Source organism: Danio rerio, chromosome 15, assembly GCF_049306965.1.
Source record: "Danio rerio strain Tuebingen ecotype United States chromosome 15, GRCz12tu, whole genome shotgun sequence".
In the NCBI taxonomy this organism is placed as follows: Eukaryota; Metazoa; Chordata; class Actinopteri; order Cypriniformes; family Danionidae; genus Danio; species Danio rerio.
Window position 1 is genome coordinate 972501 of NC_133190.1, and position 21692 is coordinate 994192.

The 21692-nt window shown below is 37.1% G+C and overlaps 1 protein-coding gene and 1 long non-coding RNA gene across 25 annotated transcripts in view; one reads left to right on the forward strand and one right to left on the reverse strand.

The window, feature by feature from the left end:
- Window positions 1-21692, reverse strand: part of LOC141377992 (uncharacterized) — a 199496-nt gene that overhangs the window by 144697 nt on the left and 33107 nt on the right. The gene's annotated exons all lie outside the window — the stretch shown is intronic.
- The window catches only part of alox5b.2 (arachidonate 5-lipoxygenase b, tandem duplicate 2), a 31765-nt gene that overhangs the window by 6492 nt on the left and 3581 nt on the right, over window positions 1-21692 (forward strand). For 2 of the 24 annotated variants that reach the window (XM_073923257.1, XM_073923269.1), the window contains exons 2-12: window positions 15626-15779; window positions 17591-17789; window positions 17869-17950; window positions 18127-18249; window positions 18392-18495; window positions 19100-19272; window positions 19752-19898; window positions 20007-20216; window positions 20489-20575; window positions 20765-20943; window positions 21028-21152. In XM_073923257.1, coding sequence (XP_073779358.1) covers window positions 15626-15779; window positions 17591-17789; window positions 17869-17950; window positions 18127-18249; window positions 18392-18495; window positions 19100-19272; window positions 19752-19898; window positions 20007-20216; window positions 20489-20575; window positions 20765-20943; window positions 21028-21152 — 1583 coding nt within the window. 24 annotated transcript variants of the gene reach the window in all.

Genomic DNA, 21692 nt, shown 5'->3' on the forward strand with positions numbered 1-21692 from the left:
TTTGGAGCATTACCGCCACCGTCTGGATTGGAGTTTGGATCAGGAATTTAGTAACGCATGTGTTTATTATGAAACCAACTTCTGCTTAAAAAAAACAGTCAGCACAGGAGCGTGCTATCTCAAAAATAAGCAAATTTTACATAGTTTTTCTCTAGATGACATGTATAATCTATTTATAAATAATATTGTTTTGTTTGCGTCTAAACATTGCGACCATCCACACTATTCTTTTTTTTTTTTTTTTTTTTTTTGCTATCGTACCATGAATATTTTCTCAAATTATCATTAAACGTGGAGCTAACAGATTACTAGATAAAATAAGAACTTAATCAGTTGCCATCAGCCGAGTCCTTGCCAGAAGCGGCCAGGACTCTACAGACAGACTCGGGCCGGATATGGTTGACCGGAATCGGGCCAGTGCTTTACAGCCGCATCACAACCGCATGTGCGCGAGCGAGCTGCGGCCCGCACTCGGCCCGGATAACACTCGCCGATGCCGAGTCGGAGCCGGAGGCGCCGGAGGGCAGCCGAGCTCGGGCCGATTACTGCCTGCTATCTGGGAAGTTTGTGGTTCATTCCGCTGTGCCGACCCCTGATCAATAAAGGGACTAAGCTGAAATTTTTTTTCGGATTTCGGATTTTCGCCATTTTCTGCTGTAGGGCGGTCCTGAATTGTCAACACCACTCAAATAAAATCAAATGGGAAAAATAATCTAATTTTGAAAATTTCGGAGGCAGTGTGTCAATACAATTGACATAACCTGCATTTATTTTTCAATAAGCAAAAATTACGGACAGAAATTTTGGATTACCTTAAGTTAATAAAATACATCCCCTATAAACAGGTAATGTGACCTGTTGTTTAAATAAAATGTTGTATGGCCCCTCAGTTTGCTGACTTTGTAGGATTCATTTAAAGAAAGTTAGCATCAGCTCAGATTGGCGCGACCTAACCGATGTGCACATAACAGGATATTATAGATATTGACCATCAATATCTGAATTATAAAAAAGTTTTGCGAGAGTAGTCGAATGCGTTGTTTGTGTGCAGGATTAGTTGCTCACAGAGGTTTGCTGCGCCAAAGCATCAGTAAAGCAAAAGCAGCTCTTTTGAAATTAATGAATTTTTTTCTTGGTGATGATGTCCATCGCAGAGGTGTGGACTCGAGTCATGTGACTTGGACTCGAGTCAGACTCGAGTCATGAATTTGATGACTTCAGACTTGACTTGACAAAATATAAAAAGACTTGCAACTCGACTTGGACTTGAACATAAATGACTCGGACTTCCACTTGGACTTGCGCCTATTGACTTGTAAAGACTTGCTACTTTCTATAAAAAGCCCAAAGATAAAAAGTATGTTGACAGAACGCTCTATCTCTGCGTGTGTGTGCGTGTGTGACAGAGAGCATGCACGCATACTTTCGACCACTAGCGCTTTGTGGCGCACTTCCGTGTTTTTGCACCAGCGGGAAATTTGAAGATGCCATTTTCATTCTGACTCGGAGAGTGAAATAAACACATCCGCGATCTGCTCCTTTTGTTTTATTCAGCGGATTTACAACATCTGTCAAAGGTAAGAGACTTTACTACTTGCATTGTTTTACTGTTGTGCATAAGTCAATGAACTTCAGTTTTTTTTAAACCAAATTTACCCTCTTGTGATTTATTTCATATATTTATGAATGAACATGGCTGTAAATTATGTTTTTGCACTTGGTCGTTTGTGTCAATGCGCATATTATGTTTTATCTTTGTGTTTTGCCCATCCTCTGACAGTATTTTCTAACTATTTAATTAGTAGTAACATTAATTACATGCCATAATAACTAGATATATAATTTATTTTTAAAGCTCTTAAAACTGTAAAAAAAAGTTTTTTGTTATTTTCTGGTGACATTTTGCAATAAGGTTTCTTTAGTTAATCTATGTACTAACATGAACTAATAATGAACTATACTTCTAAACCTTTATTAATTATAGTTTAACATTTACTATTGCATTATTACAATTTAAAGTTATGCTTGTTAACATTAATGTTAATGCACTGTGAGTTAACAAGAATTAACCAATAATTTTATTTACATTAATTAAAGCATAAAATAATGAATACTGTAATTAACTGCACTGCATTGTTTGTTCACATTAGTACATACATAAACTTAATTAATTAATACAACCTTATTGTAAAGTGTTACATTTTTCATATTTTGGATTGATACTATTAATTTTATTTAGTATTTAAAACCTTAAAGGTATTTTTATTATTGTTGATGTTATGCCTCTTAGCAATATTTTAGTCCTGTATATGGTTTTTAATAAAAAATTTTATTGCGAGATTGTAATGTAATGCATATATATTGTTGAATTTCTGTTTGTTTGTTTTCTGTATTTCCCCCTCTATATTTAAGGCTTATCTACTATTTTTAAAGTACTTAAAACCAACCATCTAATAAAAAATACAATTAACAATCACATTTCGTTTCATGAGTTGTTTCTGTTTTGTAGGACTCTTATTTTAACAGATTTCATTTGGAAACACTTGACTGATCATTCAATTAAAGTTTTACCTTTATTATTCCATCACTCAATCAGATCATTTAATTGTGAGTTGAATTACTCCATTTGTAATTGTTTTTAAATAAACTAAAAACGAAGACTTGTTTTATTCAGTTTGTTGAATGTGAACTTCTCTACTTTACATATTAAAAGATATTTAAAACCACTATGAATGTATTTAAACTAACATTTAAATTTATATAACTGTTTCACTGTGGGTATTTCTATTTTAATTTATTTAGCACATTTATTGGCTATTCAAACATGAAAACAAGTTTTAGATACTTTGTGGCTCTAATAAATGGTTAAACATAACAATATCCCTGCAGAAAAATCCAGCTTAAACCAGCCTAGGCTGGTAAGCTGGTTTTAGCTGGTCGACCAGGCTGGTTTTAGAGGGGTTTTGGTCATTTCCAGGCTGGTTTCAAGCCATTTCCAGCCAGGTCTTAGCTGGTCAGGCTGGAAACTGACCAGCAAAATCCAGCTAAAACCAGCTTGACCAGCCTGGTTTAAGCTGGACATAGCTGGTTTTAGCTGGTCATCTCCCAGCCTGACCAGCTAAGACCAGGCTGGAAATGGCTGGAAACCAGCCTGGAAATGGCCAAAACCCCTCTAAAACCAGCCAACCAGCCTAGGCTGGTTTAAGCTGTTTTTTTCAGTAGGGATTTTTGACAAAATGTTCTAAAATGATTGTTTACAAGTGCCTAAGTGGGGTTCGAACCCCGTTCTTTATGAAAAGAAAGAAAAATCTGATTGGCTCTGACATTACTTTTACCAGTGGGCAGATACTTCAATCTGATTTGCTGGTCTCTCGCGCGTGTATTCAGTCTCTCTGCGTTTGCTTGAGTTTTGTCCACACTGGCACTTCATACCTTTCCTGCTTTTGCTCTCCAGAGATCTTCCTGGTAAATTGATTATTCCAGAATGTTGATATGGTTTATATATTGCTACACTATTTAGTATAATAAACGAAAAACTATGAGGTTAAGGCAAATTCTATAATAAATACTAGTGTTTTTGAGAGTTAGGTATACTGCCTATGTTTAAGCCTAGTATTATTTACAAGTTGTTAATGAATGCTTCAGCATACTGTAGTATTAAGAATAGTGAACTGATAAAATGAAATACAGAGTGTAGTTTTACTACAGTAAAGTGTGGTGAATTGTAGTATAATATACCATATACCAGAGGTGTGGACTCGAGTCATGTGACTTGGACTCGAGTCAGACTCGAGTCATGAATTTGATGACTTCAGACTTGACTTGACAAAATATAAAAAGACTTGCAACTCGACTTGGACTTGAACATAAATGACTCGGACTTCCACTTGGACTTGCGCCTATTGACTTGTAAAGACTTGCTACTTTCTATAAAAAGCCCAAAGATAAAAAGTATGTTGACAGAACGCTCTATCTCTGCGTGTGTGTGCGTGTGTGACAGAGAGCATGCACGCATACTTTCGACCACTAGCGCTTTGTGGCGCACTTCCGTGTTTTTGCACCAGCGGGAAATTTGAAGATGCCATTTTCATTCTGACTCGGAGAGTGAAATAAACACATCCGCGATCTGCTCCTTTTGTTTTATTCAGCGGATTTACAACATCTGTCAAAGGTAAGAGACTTTACTACTTGCATTGTTTTACTGTTGTGCATAAGTCAATGAACTTCAGTTTTTTTTAAACCAAATTTACCCTCTTGTGATTTATTTCATATATTTATGAATGAACATGGCTGTAAATTATGTTTTTGCACTTGGTCGTTTGTGTCAATGCGCATATTATGTTTTATCTTTGTGTTTTGCCCATCCTCTGACAGTATTTTCTAACTATTTAATTAGTAGTAACATTAATTACATGCCATAATAACTAGATATATAATTTATTTTTAAAGCTCTTAAAACTGTAAAAAAAAGTTTTTTGTTATTTTCTGGTGACATTTTGCAATAAGGTTTCTTTAGTTAATCTATGTACTAACATGAACTAATAATGAACTATACTTCTAAACCTTTATTAATTATAGTTTAACATTTACTATTGCATTATTACAATTTAAAGTTATGCTTGTTAACATTAATGTTAATGCACTGTGAGTTAACAAGAATTAACCAATAATTTTATTTACATTAATTAAAGCATAAAATAATGAATACTGTAATTAACTGCACTGCATTGTTTGTTCACATTAGTACATACATAAACTTAATTAATTAATACAACCTTATTGTAAAGTGTTACATTTTTCATATTTTGGATTGATACTATTAATTTTATTTAGTATTTAAAACCTTAAAGGTATTTTTATTATTGTTGATGTTATGCCTCTTAGCAATATTTTAGTCCTGTATATGGTTTTTAATAAAAAATTTTATTGCGAGATTGTAATGTAATGCATATATATTGTTGAATTTCTGTTTGTTTGTTTTCTGTATTTCCCCCTCTATATTTAAGGCTTATCTACTATTTTTAAAGTACTTAAAACCAACCATCTAATAAAAAATACAATTAACAATCACATTTCGTTTCATGAGTTGTTTCTGTTTTGTAGGACTCTTATTTTAACAGATTTCATTTGGAAACACTTGACTGATCATTCAATTAAAGTTTTACCTTTATTATTCCATCACTCAATCAGATCATTTAATTGTGAGTTGAATTACTCCATTTGTAATTGTTTTTAAATAAACTAAAAACGAAGACTTGTTTTATTCAGTTTGTTGAATGTGAACTTCTCTACTTTACATATTAAAAGATATTTAAAACCACTATGAATGTATTTAAACTAACATTTAAATTTATATAACTGTTTCACTGTGGGTATTTCTATTTTAATTTATTTAGCACATTTATTGGCTATTCAAACATGAAAACAAGTTTTAGATACTTTGTGGCTCTAATAAATGGTTAAACATAACAATATCCCTGCAGAAAAATCCAGCTTAAACCAGCCTAGGCTGGTAAGCTGGTTTTAGCTGGTCGACCAGGCTGGTTTTAGAGGGGTTTTGGTCATTTCCAGGCTGGTTTCAAGCCATTTCCAGCCAGGTCTTAGCTGGTCAGGCTGGAAACTGACCAGCAAAATCCAGCTAAAACCAGCTTGACCAGCCTGGTTTAAGCTGGACATAGCTGGTTTTAGCTGGTCATCTCCCAGCCTGACCAGCTAAGACCAGGCTGGAAATGGCTGGAAACCAGCCTGGAAATGGCCAAAACCCCTCTAAAACCAGCCAACCAGCCTAGGCTGGTTTAAGCTGTTTTTTTCAGTAGGGATTTTTGACAAAATGTTCTAAAATGATTGTTTACAAGTGCCTAAGTGGGGTTCGAACCCCGTTCTTTATGAAAAGAAAGAAAAATCTGATTGGCTCTGACATTACTTTTACCAGTGGGCAGATACTTCAATCTGATTTGCTGGTCTCTCGCGCGTGTATTCAGTCTCTCTGCGTTTGCTTGAGTTTTGTCCACACTGGCACTTCATACCTTTCCTGCTTTTGCTCTCCAGAGATCCTCCTGGTAAATTGATTATTCCAGAATGTTGATATGGTTTATATATTGCTACACTATTTAGTATAATAAACGAAAAACTATGAGGTTAAGGCAAATTCTATAATAAATACTAGTGTTTTTGAGAGTTAGGTATACTGCCTATGTTTAAGCCTAGTATTATTTACAAGTTGTTAATGAATGCTTCAGCATACTGTAGTATTAAGAATAGTGAACTGATAAAATGAAATACAGAGTGTAGTTTTACTACAGTAAAGTGTGGTGAATTGTAGTATAATATACCATATACTGTAAAAAAAAAAACTACAGCACTGGGTCATTAGTTTATATTACACTTGTGTTACCATAGCAACTATAATATTACCCCAACAGATTAATTAAAGTACTTTACTATAGTACTGTACAAAACCCTGTCCATGCCAATAGATGTGTTCAGGGGCCCTGTGGAACAGCTTTTCCTCAAAATGAAGAGGATGACATGGAAAATGTCCTCCACAATCTTATCAATAATGTGGAAGACAGCAGAGACGTGTTCACTTTATTTTAGTTGCCATGATAAAATGGGATTGATAGTGAGATTTATTTAAAGAGTGAATAGTACAGTAGGCTATAATGCCAAATCAAGTTTTTCCTTATTTTATCACAGTTACATTTCTGCTTGCGTTAGTTATATTATTGTTTAAATGTTTTTTATGTGATTAGTATGGTGAACCTTTTGGATATTTAATAAATGTTTGTAAAACAAAATGCACTCTTTACATCCAACCTCTATTCTCTGTGTCTTTAAGTGTTTGAAACTGGAAATATCTCATTATAAAACATACAGCCAAAATGTTATGGTTTATTAGATTAAAAATTTAATATGTAAGTCTATTTTAGTATTTTGGTTATTGTTAATAAATAGTGCCTCAATATAAATCATATCAAAAAGCACAAAAGGAGGAAACACAAGACACAAATTCTGTATATAATCTCTGAGAGCGCGCAGGAAAATGTGTGTGTGAGCAGTGCATATTTGAGAGCGAGAAAATTTGCGTGTGAGCAGCGTATATTTGAGAGCTCGCAAGCAGTTTTGTCCACAGAGGAAATCGGTGCACGAGCATCACACAAGGTAGAGAGCACAGTTCTTCATTGTTATGTGAAGAAAACAACGTTATTGTTTGTATGAAGTAGCCTACTTCATTGAGAATATGTGCTACCATTTTACATTGCTGCTAGACAGATTTGCATCTCCATCTCTTCAGCACACACGAGATTCAATTGACAAAATACCAAGTTCACTTAATTTTACTTTGCAGCATACAGGAGTTGTTGGTCTACTGCTGCCTCATTGAGGTTGTTTATGTAGTTTTAGTTAATCACAAGTTGATCACTAAAGACATAACATAGCACAACTAAACTTAATGAACTAGACAGCAGTAGACCTGCAATTTCTGTGTGATGTGAAGCAAAATGGACTCTTTTTTTGGTGGAACTCATTCTTGTGCAATAGGCTGTGTAGACGAGACGCAGCACTGTTTAGCACTTTTTCAGAAAATTACATTTGTATCTTTATATATCTAAGCAATGTTCTTTCATTTAAAAAAAAGGTTTGTTTAATAAATACAGATCTTACAGCCATACATAATCTGTTTAAATTTTATTTTTCTGTTAAAAAGACTCGAAAAGACTCGAAAATCAAACTATAGGACTTTGGACTTGACTTGAGACTTGTTGCCTTTGACTTGGGACTTGACTCGGGACTTGCCTGTCTTGACTCGGGACTTGACTCGGGACTTGAGGGCAATGAATTGAGACTTACTTGTGACTTGCCAAACAATGACTTGGTCCCACCTCTGGTCCATCGTGTGAAAGTGCAAGATCCTTGATTTCACACTGCTGGAATTTCCAATGCTTTATCTAGTTCTGCAAATTTGGTTATCCGCAGTGCTGAACTCATTAACTTAATAAGGTGCGTTTGCACGTCCCGTCCGGCTTGGTTTGCCAAATCATTTTTAAACTCCATTCCTAGTTCAGAAATGAATTTAGGTGTCTCATCCTTTGTGGATGCCTCCTGTATAGCTCTGCATAATATATCAATTTACCAATGATATCACAATGAGTGAATCTGCAATAGTCACATCACAGGACTTGCAATGTCACACTGGGATGATATTTAACCACAGTTCAGAACATGTGACTTGTGGAACCATGTGCTTTACAAGAAATCTCTTTATAAGAAATTACAAAGTTTGCTGCTTTAGCAAGGATTAATTGTGTTAATGTATACAATGAAAACTATACAGTGTCATTTTACATTTGATTATTGAATTTCTGTACCTCCATTACTGTTGGACTCCAGCAAAAAACACTTTATCTTTGCTTAATTTTTAATCCGTGCTTTAATTCAATTTATTTAGTATATTTCCAGTGATGTCGTATATTTTATGCAGATGCATCCCCCTATAGAATCATCCTATCAATGTTAAATCATGAATTATTAGTCATCTTGTGAAATTATGCTCATGTTGCTATATATATATATATATATATATATATTAAATATCGCGCAGCCCTACTCCTATATATTTAATGTAATCGAGTGTTCACTTTGACAACAAATTTAGATTTAGTCTGCATGTACCAGTATCTGGATGCAGCCTTTATGATGCAAGCTGAGATTGAGATGCAATGTCAGACAATGCACTCAATGGAGCTAGTGACGTCACTGTGACAGGTAGGGTTAGGGGTGTGGTTAGGTGAGCCCATTCAAAAGCATTGCATGCAGCGCAGATTGCATCTGCATTGAGTCTGCAGCCAGACCCCTCTTCAATGTCCGTGCCATAGTCCAAAATTTTGTATGCTGTATTTTTTTCGTATCGTTTTTTTTTTTTCAAGTTTTTCACACGCACAAACTTTGCACACTGAGTCTGATGCTTATTAATTGTGCTGTGAAAAACTCCAAAACACCTCAGACTCACTTTAAGCAGTGATTGAAGTGATTCTTTAAAAAACGAAAAAGAAACAAACTATTGTGTCCATCCAGCCTGATCTAACGAGGAAACGTAAGTATTTTATGTTTTCAGTTCAGTCGTACGAATTTCTGTTTGGTCAATAAAATATTTTTAAATTGGAGTCTCAGCGCTGAACTAAGTTGCTGAGCTTTGATTCATAAAGTAATAACATCCTTTTCCAGGGAGTCGGAGAGGTCTTGAAAAGTATTAAATGTTGATAAATCAATTTGGAAAAAATTAAGGCCATTAAAAAGTATTGCACATGTTTGTTAATGAAGCGTCTTTAATATGTAGAAGTCCATCTATTAGCCCAATGACGAAAGTAACAGCATGGCCGAAGGTTTAATGCATGTAAGCCTTTACTAGTGCTTCTGAAAATAATTTTATTATTTCTTCGAATTTATTTATGTTTGTTTTTAGCTCCGAATTTAATCTGACTCCAATTTTTAATGATCCTAAAATTTAGACTGTATTTCAGGCTGGGAGATGACCAGCTAAAACCAGCTTGACCAGCCTAGCCAGGATGGGAGCCCAGCCAAAACCCGCTATGTCCAGCTTAAGCCAGGCTGGTCAAGATGGTTTTAGCTGGATTTAGCTGGTAATTTTCCAGCCTGACCAGCTAAAACCAGGCTGGAAATGGCCAAAAACCCCTCTAAAACCAGCCTGGTCAACCAGCTAAAACCATCCAACCAGCCTAGGCTGGTTTAAGCTGGATTTTTCAGAAGGGTAATTGTAAGAACGGATCACATTCATCATTTATGATTTAATTTAGAGTTTTGATTTATATCTGTTTCCTTACTCTTCAGTTATAAGTTCATTAGGGACCAAATGCCGCTCAGAGTTCCACACCCCGGGTTTGCGCATCTTCTCACGGACAGTATGTTGACACTCTGAAATTAGTCAGAGGCTGCAGAGTTAACTAATATTCAAATAGGCCGGTTGCCTAATGCTCACTCATCCCTAAAAGAATATAACTTTTAGCTAATCTCACTGCAACTTGCTAGAATCAGCGATTAGATGATTAAAAGATCTACATGTTATCGGCCCAGAACGGCTGCGTATGATCAATTGCGTCTATCAATCAATATCTAACCATGCCAGACCATAAAGGTAGCAAAAGACTCCACGTAATCTACTGGATATAAAAGATTTCAGGACAATTCAGAATGAATCAAAACTTAACAGTTTATTTGTCAGGTCAAATTGTATTCTGCCAATTACATAATAAAACCATCAGGAAGCCAATTCAGAGATGAGACTGTAACAATACAACATCCATTAATCAAAGATAAATCAAAGAGTTATTGATGCATACCTGACCAGAGAAATACATTGCAGCATAAGTCTCAGAGATGCTGCAAAGGGGTGTCTTTTTACAAGATCCCCCCGACACATACCACATCTTTACCTTATATACTCAAGTCAAAACAAACAGCCATAAATTCAAGACAATAGAAACGTCACAGAGACCCTTGCCTGGTGAATTTGATGAGTTAACCATCTCTCAGGAAGGAGAGCATCTGGCAAAGATCTTATCAAAGTCAAAAACCAAATCAACATAGACCAGTGAAATATTACTGTAAAATAAAGACCACTTTTCAGGGTCTGATATTTTGGAATCTTACAAATACATAAAGTAATAGCATTCTTTCATTAAGCTTTTGGCCCCCAATAAAATACCAAACCAGTTAAAAATGCTTGAATATTTTTTTTTAATAGGTTAAACTCAAATAAAAAAATATGTGTTGAAATGAAAAAATAAATAAATCCACTTTTTCACTGTTATCAGAAGTGTGAACATTTTTTAGATATTATTTATCTGTGATTTGCTGCCACCAAGTAGTTCAGAATTAGTGGTATAGAGGTCATAAAGGTCTCCAAAAAGTAATTTGAGTAAATGTGTGGTGCGATGGTCTGGATGATGTAATTGTTTTGTTAGATCAGATAGATTTCAGAAATCAGATACAACCCAAAACACTGAATCCTTCTAGAAGATGCTTTTTTTCAACAGTCACCAAAACTAGTAAAACCTGTCAAAATCAAGTCTTGTCTTGTAAGAGGAACTACTAACCCTCATATTCAGATTTACTCATGATTATTTGCACAGACAGCTTCATAATCTCTGTTTCCACGACCTCAGTGAATCACCAGGAGCGGCTCATTTAACAGCAGCACATCTTTTAACTTCCTTAAATCTCAAATACATTAAACATGTTTGACCACAGACAGAATAAAGTCTATATTTTGTTGTACTCTTTCATTATATTCAATATGGATGTGAAAGCAACACATTAAATCATAGCATTTGCCGAAGATGTTTAATATTTCACCATCACATTTCTTTCACCTGTTTACTCATTCTTATTCATGCAGACATAATTTGTAAGGCTTCGAAGTTTACCAATGTGGCTCTAAAATGCATTTATTCCAATAAAACAAAATTCAGCATTGCATTTTCCCCGCTATTGTGACTTACATCCACTGGAAACGGTCCTGAAATTAGAACAAATATAGGAAAAAAACAACACAATCTCACGGCAATTCGTAACTTCCATTTAGTGGCTAATTTATATGAATTCGTACGATCTAATTCGTACAATTTAGTACGATTTGCTCATCCCCCAATGACGGTTGGGATTAGGTGACACGGCTCCTTTTTGAAATCCTACAATTTCGTACGACTGAACTCATACAAATTAGCCACTAAACTGGCAAAACGTTAAATACTTACGTTTTCTCGTGAGATCAGGCTGTAGAAAAAACACAACTGTAGAAAAACCTCAATATTAAACTAAACAATTACTTCGAAGTAACCAAAAACCACCAGCATTTCATTTCCTGCTAAATGCAAAAACATTATTAGCATTTGTGTGAAATTTACCAACACGTCAGCAAAAAGTTAGTGTCATACGACGATTGTGTAAAGTAATTCCCTGACTAATATGTGAAAGCAAAAGAAATAAAAGTGATCAAAAACCAGATTAGCTTTGCTTGGTGACAGAAATCTGTTGCTCAACAGCTCACAGGAACAGCCAATCACAGTAGAGGATGAGTCATTTAATCATCTACTCCATCTCTCTATATAAACTCTTTAATCTGGAGGATTCACTCTAATTTGTAATAGTTTCCTGGACGGGATTGAAGCATATTCAGAGGCATCGTCTGGAGTCTGAGCTACAGGTTAGTGGACCAATGGTTTGCTGTGGTGAAACTGATGAGATTTCTTCAGATGCTGAGATTTGACACTAGTGTTTGTGGAGAGCCAACAAGACTTATTACTTATTTTTTTGTAATACAAATTTATTACATCGTATATAATTAGAAAAAAATAGGAATCTGTTAAAATTTTAAAATAAAAACTGTGGCCTATTGTCATTTATCAGACAAATAACAAACTGGCCAGCACATTCAACTCTCCTCATTCAGAATTTGGCCCTGTGAATAATAAAATGTTTAAACATAATAACAACAATAATTATGTAGATCTTCACCAATTTTCTAGCCTCTCTTTTAAATCGTACATTTGAAAATTCATGGATAACAACAATAGCCAAATTAATATTCAAATTTATTTTAATTTGTTCCACTTTTGGTGCTTCACGCCTTTTTTTATCGTCATTTTTAATTTCAAGAATTAAGTCCAATATTTATTGTAAAATCTTTCCTCCATTTATAAACAATACAGTAGTGAAAGATGACTTCACGTTTGTCAAGATTGTATGTTTTCTTGCACTGCTGGATGTTGGACTCATGAAAAATGATTGTTTGCATTGGCCAAAAACTGATTAGCTGAAGTCACACCGAAGCAACAGCCAACAGAGGATTCTGTTTGGTCTTAGTGACTTTTTTGATAAGTTATTTTCACTATTTATGATGGCATAGCACTCCAAATAGGACAAATGAGTATAGGACAAATTCTGGAACTTGTCAGTGAGGGGTGGGTCTTCCAAACCACCTGAGCCACCCGCTATGGGCCTGTAGAGTCAATATGACCAGGTTACTTAAATTACAAAAAATAAATAATTATCACATTTTGCATGGCAGAGTCAGTTAATGGGTGTTTTCCAAGGTCCCTATATATTGATAATGATATAATCTAATCTATATTATTTCAAATAACATTTGGATTATGTTTTAGAAAAAGGCTTATTTCAAATAACCTAAATGCATTCTGTCAAATGTTTTTTTTTTTTTTTTTTTTTTTGCTTTGATGGCAAGATCAGGTCATTCATCCTTGATGACAGATTTCACTCTCGCCCTCACTGACTGTAGTTTAATTTTTTAGTGATATATTTATAGTGATAACATTTGCTTCAGTTGAACATTCATTCATTCATTTTCTTGTCGGCTTAGTCCCTTTATTAATCCGGGGTCGTCACAGCGGAATGAACCGCCAACTTATCCAGCAAGATTTTACGCAGCAGATGCCCTTCCAGCTGCAACCCATCTCTGGGAAATGCTTCAGTTGAACAATGAGCAACATTCTGAACTGAAAGACTCTTAGTGGTTTTTAACTGGCAATCATCAGTCTTATTACAGTTAATGTGTTTTAGGCCAACTTTGATCAATATTGCTGCATAAAACTAGAAATTTGCCCGAATAAGAATGAGAAACCAGGTAAAATAAATACCATCATGTTGCTTCAATGCTGTGAAATACTATAATACTAACAATTTTTAACTGTATCTTGATTTAGTATTTCAGTAATGCAGAGCTGTGGTCAAACATATTTAATGTGTTGGAGATTTAAGGAAATTAAAAGATGTGCTGCTGGTTCTGAATGAGCCGCTCCTGGTGATTCATTGAGGTCATGATAACAGGAGTGAAATCAGAGGAGATTATAAAACTATCTGTGCAAACAGTCAAGTGTAAATCTGTGTAGTAGGGTTGGTTAATACTAATGTTTTCTGTCTCTTACTAAAAAAAATAATACAGCTTCATTAAAAGCCATTGTGGAACTGCTGTTGTCAGATGAAAATTCACAAATGAGATACCACTGAATACCACTGCGGTTAGATTTAGAAAGAGAGAAGCTGAAGAACCGCAGACAGAAGAGGAAGTGTCTGATGAGCCTCCAGAAAAGGGAATTTCCCACTTCTGAGAGCTCAGAACTGATTCAGTTCAGGAAAAAGTGAAACTTTCACTTGACATATTTTCTAGTAAGGCAGTACAGTGGCTCAGCGGTTAGCACTGTTGCCTCACAGCAAGGTCACTGGTTCGTTTTTTTTAAGCTGGGTCAGTTGGCGTTTCTGTGTGGAGTTTGTATGTTCTCCCCGTGTTGGTGTGAGCTTCCTCCGCATGCTCCGGTTTCCCCCACAGTCCAAACACATGCGCTATAGGGGAATTTATTAACTAAATTGGCTGTAGTGTGTGAATGTGAGAGAGTGTGTGTGTGTGTATCACAGTACTGGGTTGCGGCTAGAATGGTATCCACTGCGTAAAACATGCCAGAATAGGCAGTTCATTCCGCCGTGGCTACCCTTAATAAATAAGGGACTAAGCCGAAGGAAAATAAATGAATGAATAGTAAAGACTATGAGAACAGCCTGCATTGCAAATGTATTCAGACTGAGGAGAGAAAAACCAACAGCAGGCCTTTGAGCACCAATACACTGAAAAACCACAAGTTCAACTGACTGACCGTCCTTATTTACAATGCCCACTACAAAGTTGTGTTGTGCAGCTGTTGATTCTGTCTTTTTTTTTTTTTTTTTTACAATGATGTGTGTCCTTAATATATATTAATAAAACTGATCAATTGCTGCACAACCCATTGCATTCTTGAATCTTCTTCTTTGGCCTTAGTCCCATATGGTTGCGGGGTCGGCTCTTTTGGAACAAGTCCTCCATTTAGACTTGTCCATATGATAACGACTTTTTTGCACATTCCAGCCAGCCTGTCACCCTCATACACTACAGACAGTTTAGCCTACCCAATTCACCTGTAGCATGTCTTTGGACTGTGGGGGAAACCAGAGCACCCAGAGAAACCCACGCGACTGCAGGGAGAACATGCAAACTCCTCTCAGAAATGCCAACTGAGCCGAGGTTCGAATCAGCAACCCAGCGATTTTCTTGCTGTGAGGCGACAGCACTACCTAATGCGCCACTGCTTCGCTCATTGCATTCTTGAATAACTATTGCAAATCTACTTTCAGCAGGTAGTTGAGCCCTGCTAGTGTTATTTTTGTTTCAGTTTTTAAGTGAAGTTTCACAAACTAATTTTGAGAGGAGCACCTGATATGACTGATCATGGCTGGTCTCACATCCATAATCATTACTAAGCCAATCGGACAATTTGATCCCCCTTCCACCCTATATCGCCCTTTTTCTCCTTTACCAGGTGAGCTCTCGAGAACTTTCTGATCTCGTACCCTTCACTTGCTCATCAACCAGGCAGGAGCCCTGGGCTCAATTATCTCTGAGCTCAGGGTTCTCTCCCAATACAGCAAGCCAAACCTGCTAATGTTATCAAGCAATATCTTAGTGCGAACTCTTGAAATGTATTTTGTGATGATTATACTTTTATCATGTTTGATAAACTGGCCACAGATTGTGATGTACTCGTCTTCTCCATTTCAGCAGAATGTTCACGTACACAGTGTCTGTTGTGACTGGAAACCAGGTGTTTGCTGGGACTCTGAACTACATCTACCTGACGCTGGTGGGCAAAGAGAGAAGCAGCGACCGAACTCTGCTGGACAAATCCTGGTTTGAACGTTTGGACAGAGGAACGGTAAGATTTAGATTTCAGGATGTTCAGATATCAGTTTTAAATTGAATTCTCATTTTAATTAATGAAAAATCTGCATCACCCCAGTTTCTTTTATATCAGGAGTGAGGTATCTCATTATGCGAATTACCTCTGGCGTGATTAATGCAAGTAATTAAAGACTCCTGATGCCTCTTTGCTTAAAAGAGAGATCAAGACTGTAGTGCAAGAAGGGATGTTACTCTGTGAGTGTAGTGGTTTGCACTGAAGTTAAACCCTGGTTAGGTCGCCTGCCTCTTTTTGCCTTCTTGAAGGTTAAGGAAGCAATGTCTAGCCACTGCCATCACGACTAAGACCTTACCTCTGTGCTGGGTCTGTTTTGTCTGTGTCTGAAAGAAGTGGAGTAATCAAAGTTAACACATATCCTTTATGTCATTATGATAATTAGGTTGTATGCTTAGGGGTGCAGATTATATGATGACCTGAGTGTCATCCCTCTTAAGAGTAAAACTGGAATGATGTGCGTCATTACTTTTTTCTGTTTGCCAAGTTAGATCTTCAGGCCTATCGAAGAGGTCACTGAGACCTCTCATGTGTAACTGGATGTTTGACGCTACTTGAACAGTTGTCACTAGATATAAATTGTGCTCTTCATCATTGGAGACATGAAGACGAGCTGTATTTCACATCTGATCATCCTGACTACAGAAATCTTCTCTTGTTATGTCTGACCCTTGTGATGCTAAGTGATTATTGGAGATATTGTTAAGAATTGTACATGCATAGAACACTGAAATGTTCTATCTCTGGAATGGTCTAGCTGTCTTTTAACCATTCAGGTTAAAACACCAATACCTATGACACAGTAGAAATGTTATGTTACAATATAATTGTTGTTTTGAAATTGTGAGCTAAGCTCTTTGCAGCTGTTGAAGCTGGCCTCTGCTGAACCTGAAATCTTCAGCAAACTTTATTCAATTCAATCTCTGACTCCGGCTCTTCTTCATCTGACACAGCAGTCAATTTTAGACTAAAACTGTCGGTTCCTCAACAGTCTCCATCTGTTGAGGCTGGGGGACCCTGGGATCTCTGTATACTGATTGTGCCACTATGGGTGCATAGGGGAAACCAAGATGTGTTGGCTGTGAAGGTTGAAGGAAAGCTTTTCTGAGAAGAACCTTGTTGAATAAATCTACATCCTTGTGCAAGTCATGTCATTGATGCATTTCTGTCACTCCAGTCCTGAAAAAGTCACCCACTACAGCTAAGCCAATGCTCTCTTGAGGTCTGCAATGATGCAGTTTTTTTCACACAGTGCTGTGTTGGGCGACCCAACATCACTCTGTTTCTCCGTCTCCTTCATGAGCTCAGCTTGATATACTGTAAGTGGTGTTGCTCTAAATCAGTGGTCACCAAACTTGTTCCTGGAGGGCCGGTGTCCTGCAGATTTTAGCTCCAACCCTAATCAAACACACCTGAACAAGCTAATCAAGGTCTTACTAGGTATACTTGAATCACCCAGGCAGGTGTATTGAGCCAAGATGGAGCTAAACCGTGCAGGGACACCGGCCCTCCAGGGCCAGGATTGGTGACCCCTGCTCTAAATCTTTTGGAAAATAGAAGCAGAAGGTTTCTCTGTCCACCCCTGAAGAATGGAGAAAAAGAGCAAGATGGTGTGCAATGATTGTGGTAGAGATGGATGAATGTTAGTTTATATCACAAACCCAGAGAATCTTCACTGTCATTTTGATCAATCTGATGTTATTCGTTCTCTTTAATTTTTTGCACATAAGCTCTGTGATTGAATTGTCTAACTGAAGTTGTTGTTGTTAAAGGTGGTCTCTATTGACATCCATGTGGAGGAGACTCTTGGAGAGCTTCTGCTGGTCAAACTGGAGAAGGAGAAGTTCCTGATCAATGATGATTGGTACTGCAGGAGCATCAGTGTAACAGCACCCGCTGGAGACTGCTTTGAGTTCCCCTGTTATCGGTGGATAGCGGATCAAAAGGAGCTGGTTCTTCCAGAAGGACGGGGTAAAGTCCTGAATGAGGAAATATACTCTCCTTTGTGCATTTCTGTGTATTTATGCATCTTGTATGCCTGTTCCTTCAGGTCGATTGCCTCAAGATGAAAAGCTCTCAATACTGAAAGAGTGCAGGCACCTGGAACTGGAAAACAGACGAGAAAAGTTCAGGTATTATACCACAGGCTTCACCAGAGTTTAATCAATTGGTAGTATTAATGCTGTCTTTTCCCCAGACAATTAGTTTTTTTTTTAGATTCTTGTACAGTTTACACTGAGCTGCTTTATTCAACCCATTGTTACAACAATAAATGTTCAGTCTGATAACTAAACTGTCTCTTTTGCAGGTGGAATGAGTGGAAATCTGGCTTCCTAATGTCCATAGATGCCAATAAGTCCTCTGAACTTCCTCTGGATGTTCAGTTTGATACAGCAAAAGCAGTGGACTTCTCTTTGAATGCCTTTAAAGCGTAGGTTATCCTGTTTGCATCATCTTTTCACATATATGCCTAACATTGATTTCTTGTAACATTTATAACCTTAGCTTGAGCAGAATCAGACACTAAAAATCTGATCTAATTTTGAGCATTCAGCTATATTTTTCTTCTTCAGAGCTGAGAATCTTGGACTTAATAAACTTGAGAGTTTGTTCCAGTCTTGGAAAGATTTTGCAGATTTTGAAAAAGTATTCATAACCATCAAGAACACAGAGTCAGGTATGAATAATTTCATGATATGTTTTTTTTTAAATTGAGCCATCTACTGAGTGTAAATGATTATGTTGCCAAAACAGATGAACTGCATTGAATCCATTTGCGAGCTTTATTGAAAGCACACATACAAGCAACAACAAGGGGCAAATCAGAAATCAGAACGAAGTTCAGGCTAGAGTTCAAGGCAGGCAGATATCTTACTTGGTCGAAATAACAGGCTAGAGTTCGGGGCAGGCAGATGTCTTTCTTAGTCGTTGAGTTGGGCAAAGGGTCAAAACACAGATCAATCAGAGAAGTGGAGGAGAAATCGCTCAGTAATGACAGCAGGTCAAATCAAGACTTCGCATTGACCAGAGCGTGAGTGTGGTATATATGCAATGGGATGATGAGAGGCACCTGGACCGCAATCAGTAGCAGGTAGAAGGGCTTATGGGAATTTGAGTCCGTGAGTCGAATTGGAATTCGGGCGATGGCTCCCTCTGGTGGTGCACGAGAGGATTGGTATCGCCCTCATTTACAACATAACCATTATTCTGTTAGCAAACCAAAAGATTATTCATGCATCTATTAACTCACTGACAACTCACTATATTTTTCCCCTTGACAGAGTATGTGATGCAGAACTGGACTAAAGATGCTGTGTTTGGTTATCAGTTCTTAAATGGCTGCAATCCTGTGATGATCAAAAAGTGCACAAAACTTCCAGACAAGTTTGCTGTAACGCAGGAGATGGTGGAGAACTCCCTGGATAGAGGAACCACACTGCAGGAGGAATTAAAGGTCAGGAAAAAAGAGACTTAATGAATTTTAAGAAATATTTAACAAATAATGTTGAAACTTAGGAGTACAAATACACAAGACATGATTAACTATATTACTAACAGGGTTGAGAACACAAGTGGAACTAATGAACACTGATTAATGACAGGAAAACAGAACTAAAAGTAATCACGTGATATAAACAAAAGCACATAGAGCAACATGACATAGGAAATCATAGATACCTGACAACCCTTTTACTGTATTGTTGTTCTAGGTAAACCTTATGAAAATGGTATAGATCAGATTGCTGTTTTGTTACCATACACAGCTTCTAACAGTAGAAGCTGAAATTATTCAGAGCGTAGTTGTTTCTTAGATGATGTACCACAATGAATGATGCTGTTGTGGTCAATTCTGGACGTGAATAAATAATGATAAACAGACTTTCTTGACAGTATCACTCTTTGGCTCCATTGCTAAAAACTTCTCCTTTACAGGCAGGAAACATCTACATAGCAGACTATGAAATACTGGAGGACGTGCAACCCAATGACACAGACCCCAGCACCCAGCAGTATTTGGCCGCCCCCTTCTGCCTGTTTTACAAGAACGGACAAAATGAATTTATACCAATCGCTATTCAGGTAGCTGTGGGAAAAGAATTGTTTAAAGATGACTTTTAAATACTAAGTCAGTGCTCAAACATAACTGTGGACATTTTAATAAATATTCTGCTCTGGTTTCTGGAACAGCTCAGTCGTCAGACGACTCCAGGAGAGAAGAACACAGTCTTTCTTCCCACTGACGATGAGTATGACTGGTTGTTGGCCAAAATGTGGGTGAAATCCTCCGACTACAACATACACCAGCTGATCACACACCTTCTCAGGACACACCTGATATCTGAGGTGTTTACCATAGCCATGTTCAGACAGCTCTCTGCTGTCCACCCTGTGTACAAGGTAGAGTATACAGCACTTGGTGTTTTATGTTGGTTAAGCCATAGATGACAATATGCATTTGAGATTACTTTGATTACCAATTCCCTGGATCAGATGTTCTTGACATTTTATTTTTATTTCATTTTACCTGGGCAAACCACAAACTATGAAATTTGGTGTTAGAACATTTAATTTTTTATTAAATGTTTATATTTCAGTTACTGGTATGGATCCTGTGGTACAAACACTGAAAGTGTGGCCTAGATGTCTAATGTCTTGTTTTCTCCTTACAGTTACTGATCCCTCATGTCCGTTTCACCATTGCCATCAACACTGCAGCTCGGGAAACACTCATCAATGAGGGTGGAGTCTTTGGAAAGGTACGTTCACCACTTCAAAATACAAAAGAAACTACAGCATTTCCACATCTGTATTTTAGTGACCAATTTTTTCACATTCCTTTTTTATAAAGTCTGAAGAGGCAATCTATATCATAACTTTCATATTTTATCATCTAGATTTCTGTTTTGTGTGCAAGAACACATCTGTGTCCTTCATTTTATTTATAGGTTGATAGCACTGGTGGAATTGGAATTGAGCAAGTGATCCGAAAGGGTATGCAGACATTAACCTATAAGTCCCTGTGCTTCCCTGAAGCCATGAAAATTCGAAATGTTGATAGCAAGGAAGATCTGCCAAACTACTACTACAGAGATGATGGCATGATGGTCTGGGAGGCAGTGAAAAGGTATTTAAATATATATGCAGAAAGTACAGTTTTTTTCTACTAGTATTAATTTTATTTGCTGATTCATTATTTGCCTTCCTCCAGCTTTGTCTCTGATGTGGTCAAGATCTACTATAGTAGTGATGCGACCGTTCAGGGAGATGAGGAGATCCAGGCCTTTGTTCAGGATGTTTGCTCCTATGGTATGAAGAATTGCCCCAATAACGGTGGTGAGTACAGAATTATTTTTACTATACTATAAATGTCTGCCCGAGTCTGTTCTCTCCTCATTGGACATCATCGAGGAAGGAGGTTGGAGTCCTACCTCATTGGCAGATCATTGTAGATGTATACAAAGCACACCAGCAGGTCACAGGTATACCTCAGGGATCGGTTCTTGGACCTGTCCGTTTATCAATTTACACCCATTATGGTCACATTGTTTAAAATTGAACTTTTTTTACAACATTGACCACAGAACTCATTTAATCTTGAAGATTCAGCAGTAACTGATCTTGAGCAGTAAAGACCATCACCTGCTCGATCACGCTAAAACGAATTCTTTTACTCCCTGCAACTCTGACCAAACATTATAACACTATGATCAAACTGGATTCAGCTACAATTATCCCTGCCAATTCAGTGTGGCAGGCGAGGCAGTGGCGCAGTAGGTAGTGCTGTTGCCTCACAGCAAGAAGGTTGCTGGGTTGCTGGTTCGAACCTCGGCTCAGTTGGCGTTTCTGTGTGAAGTTTGCATGTTCTCCCTGCCT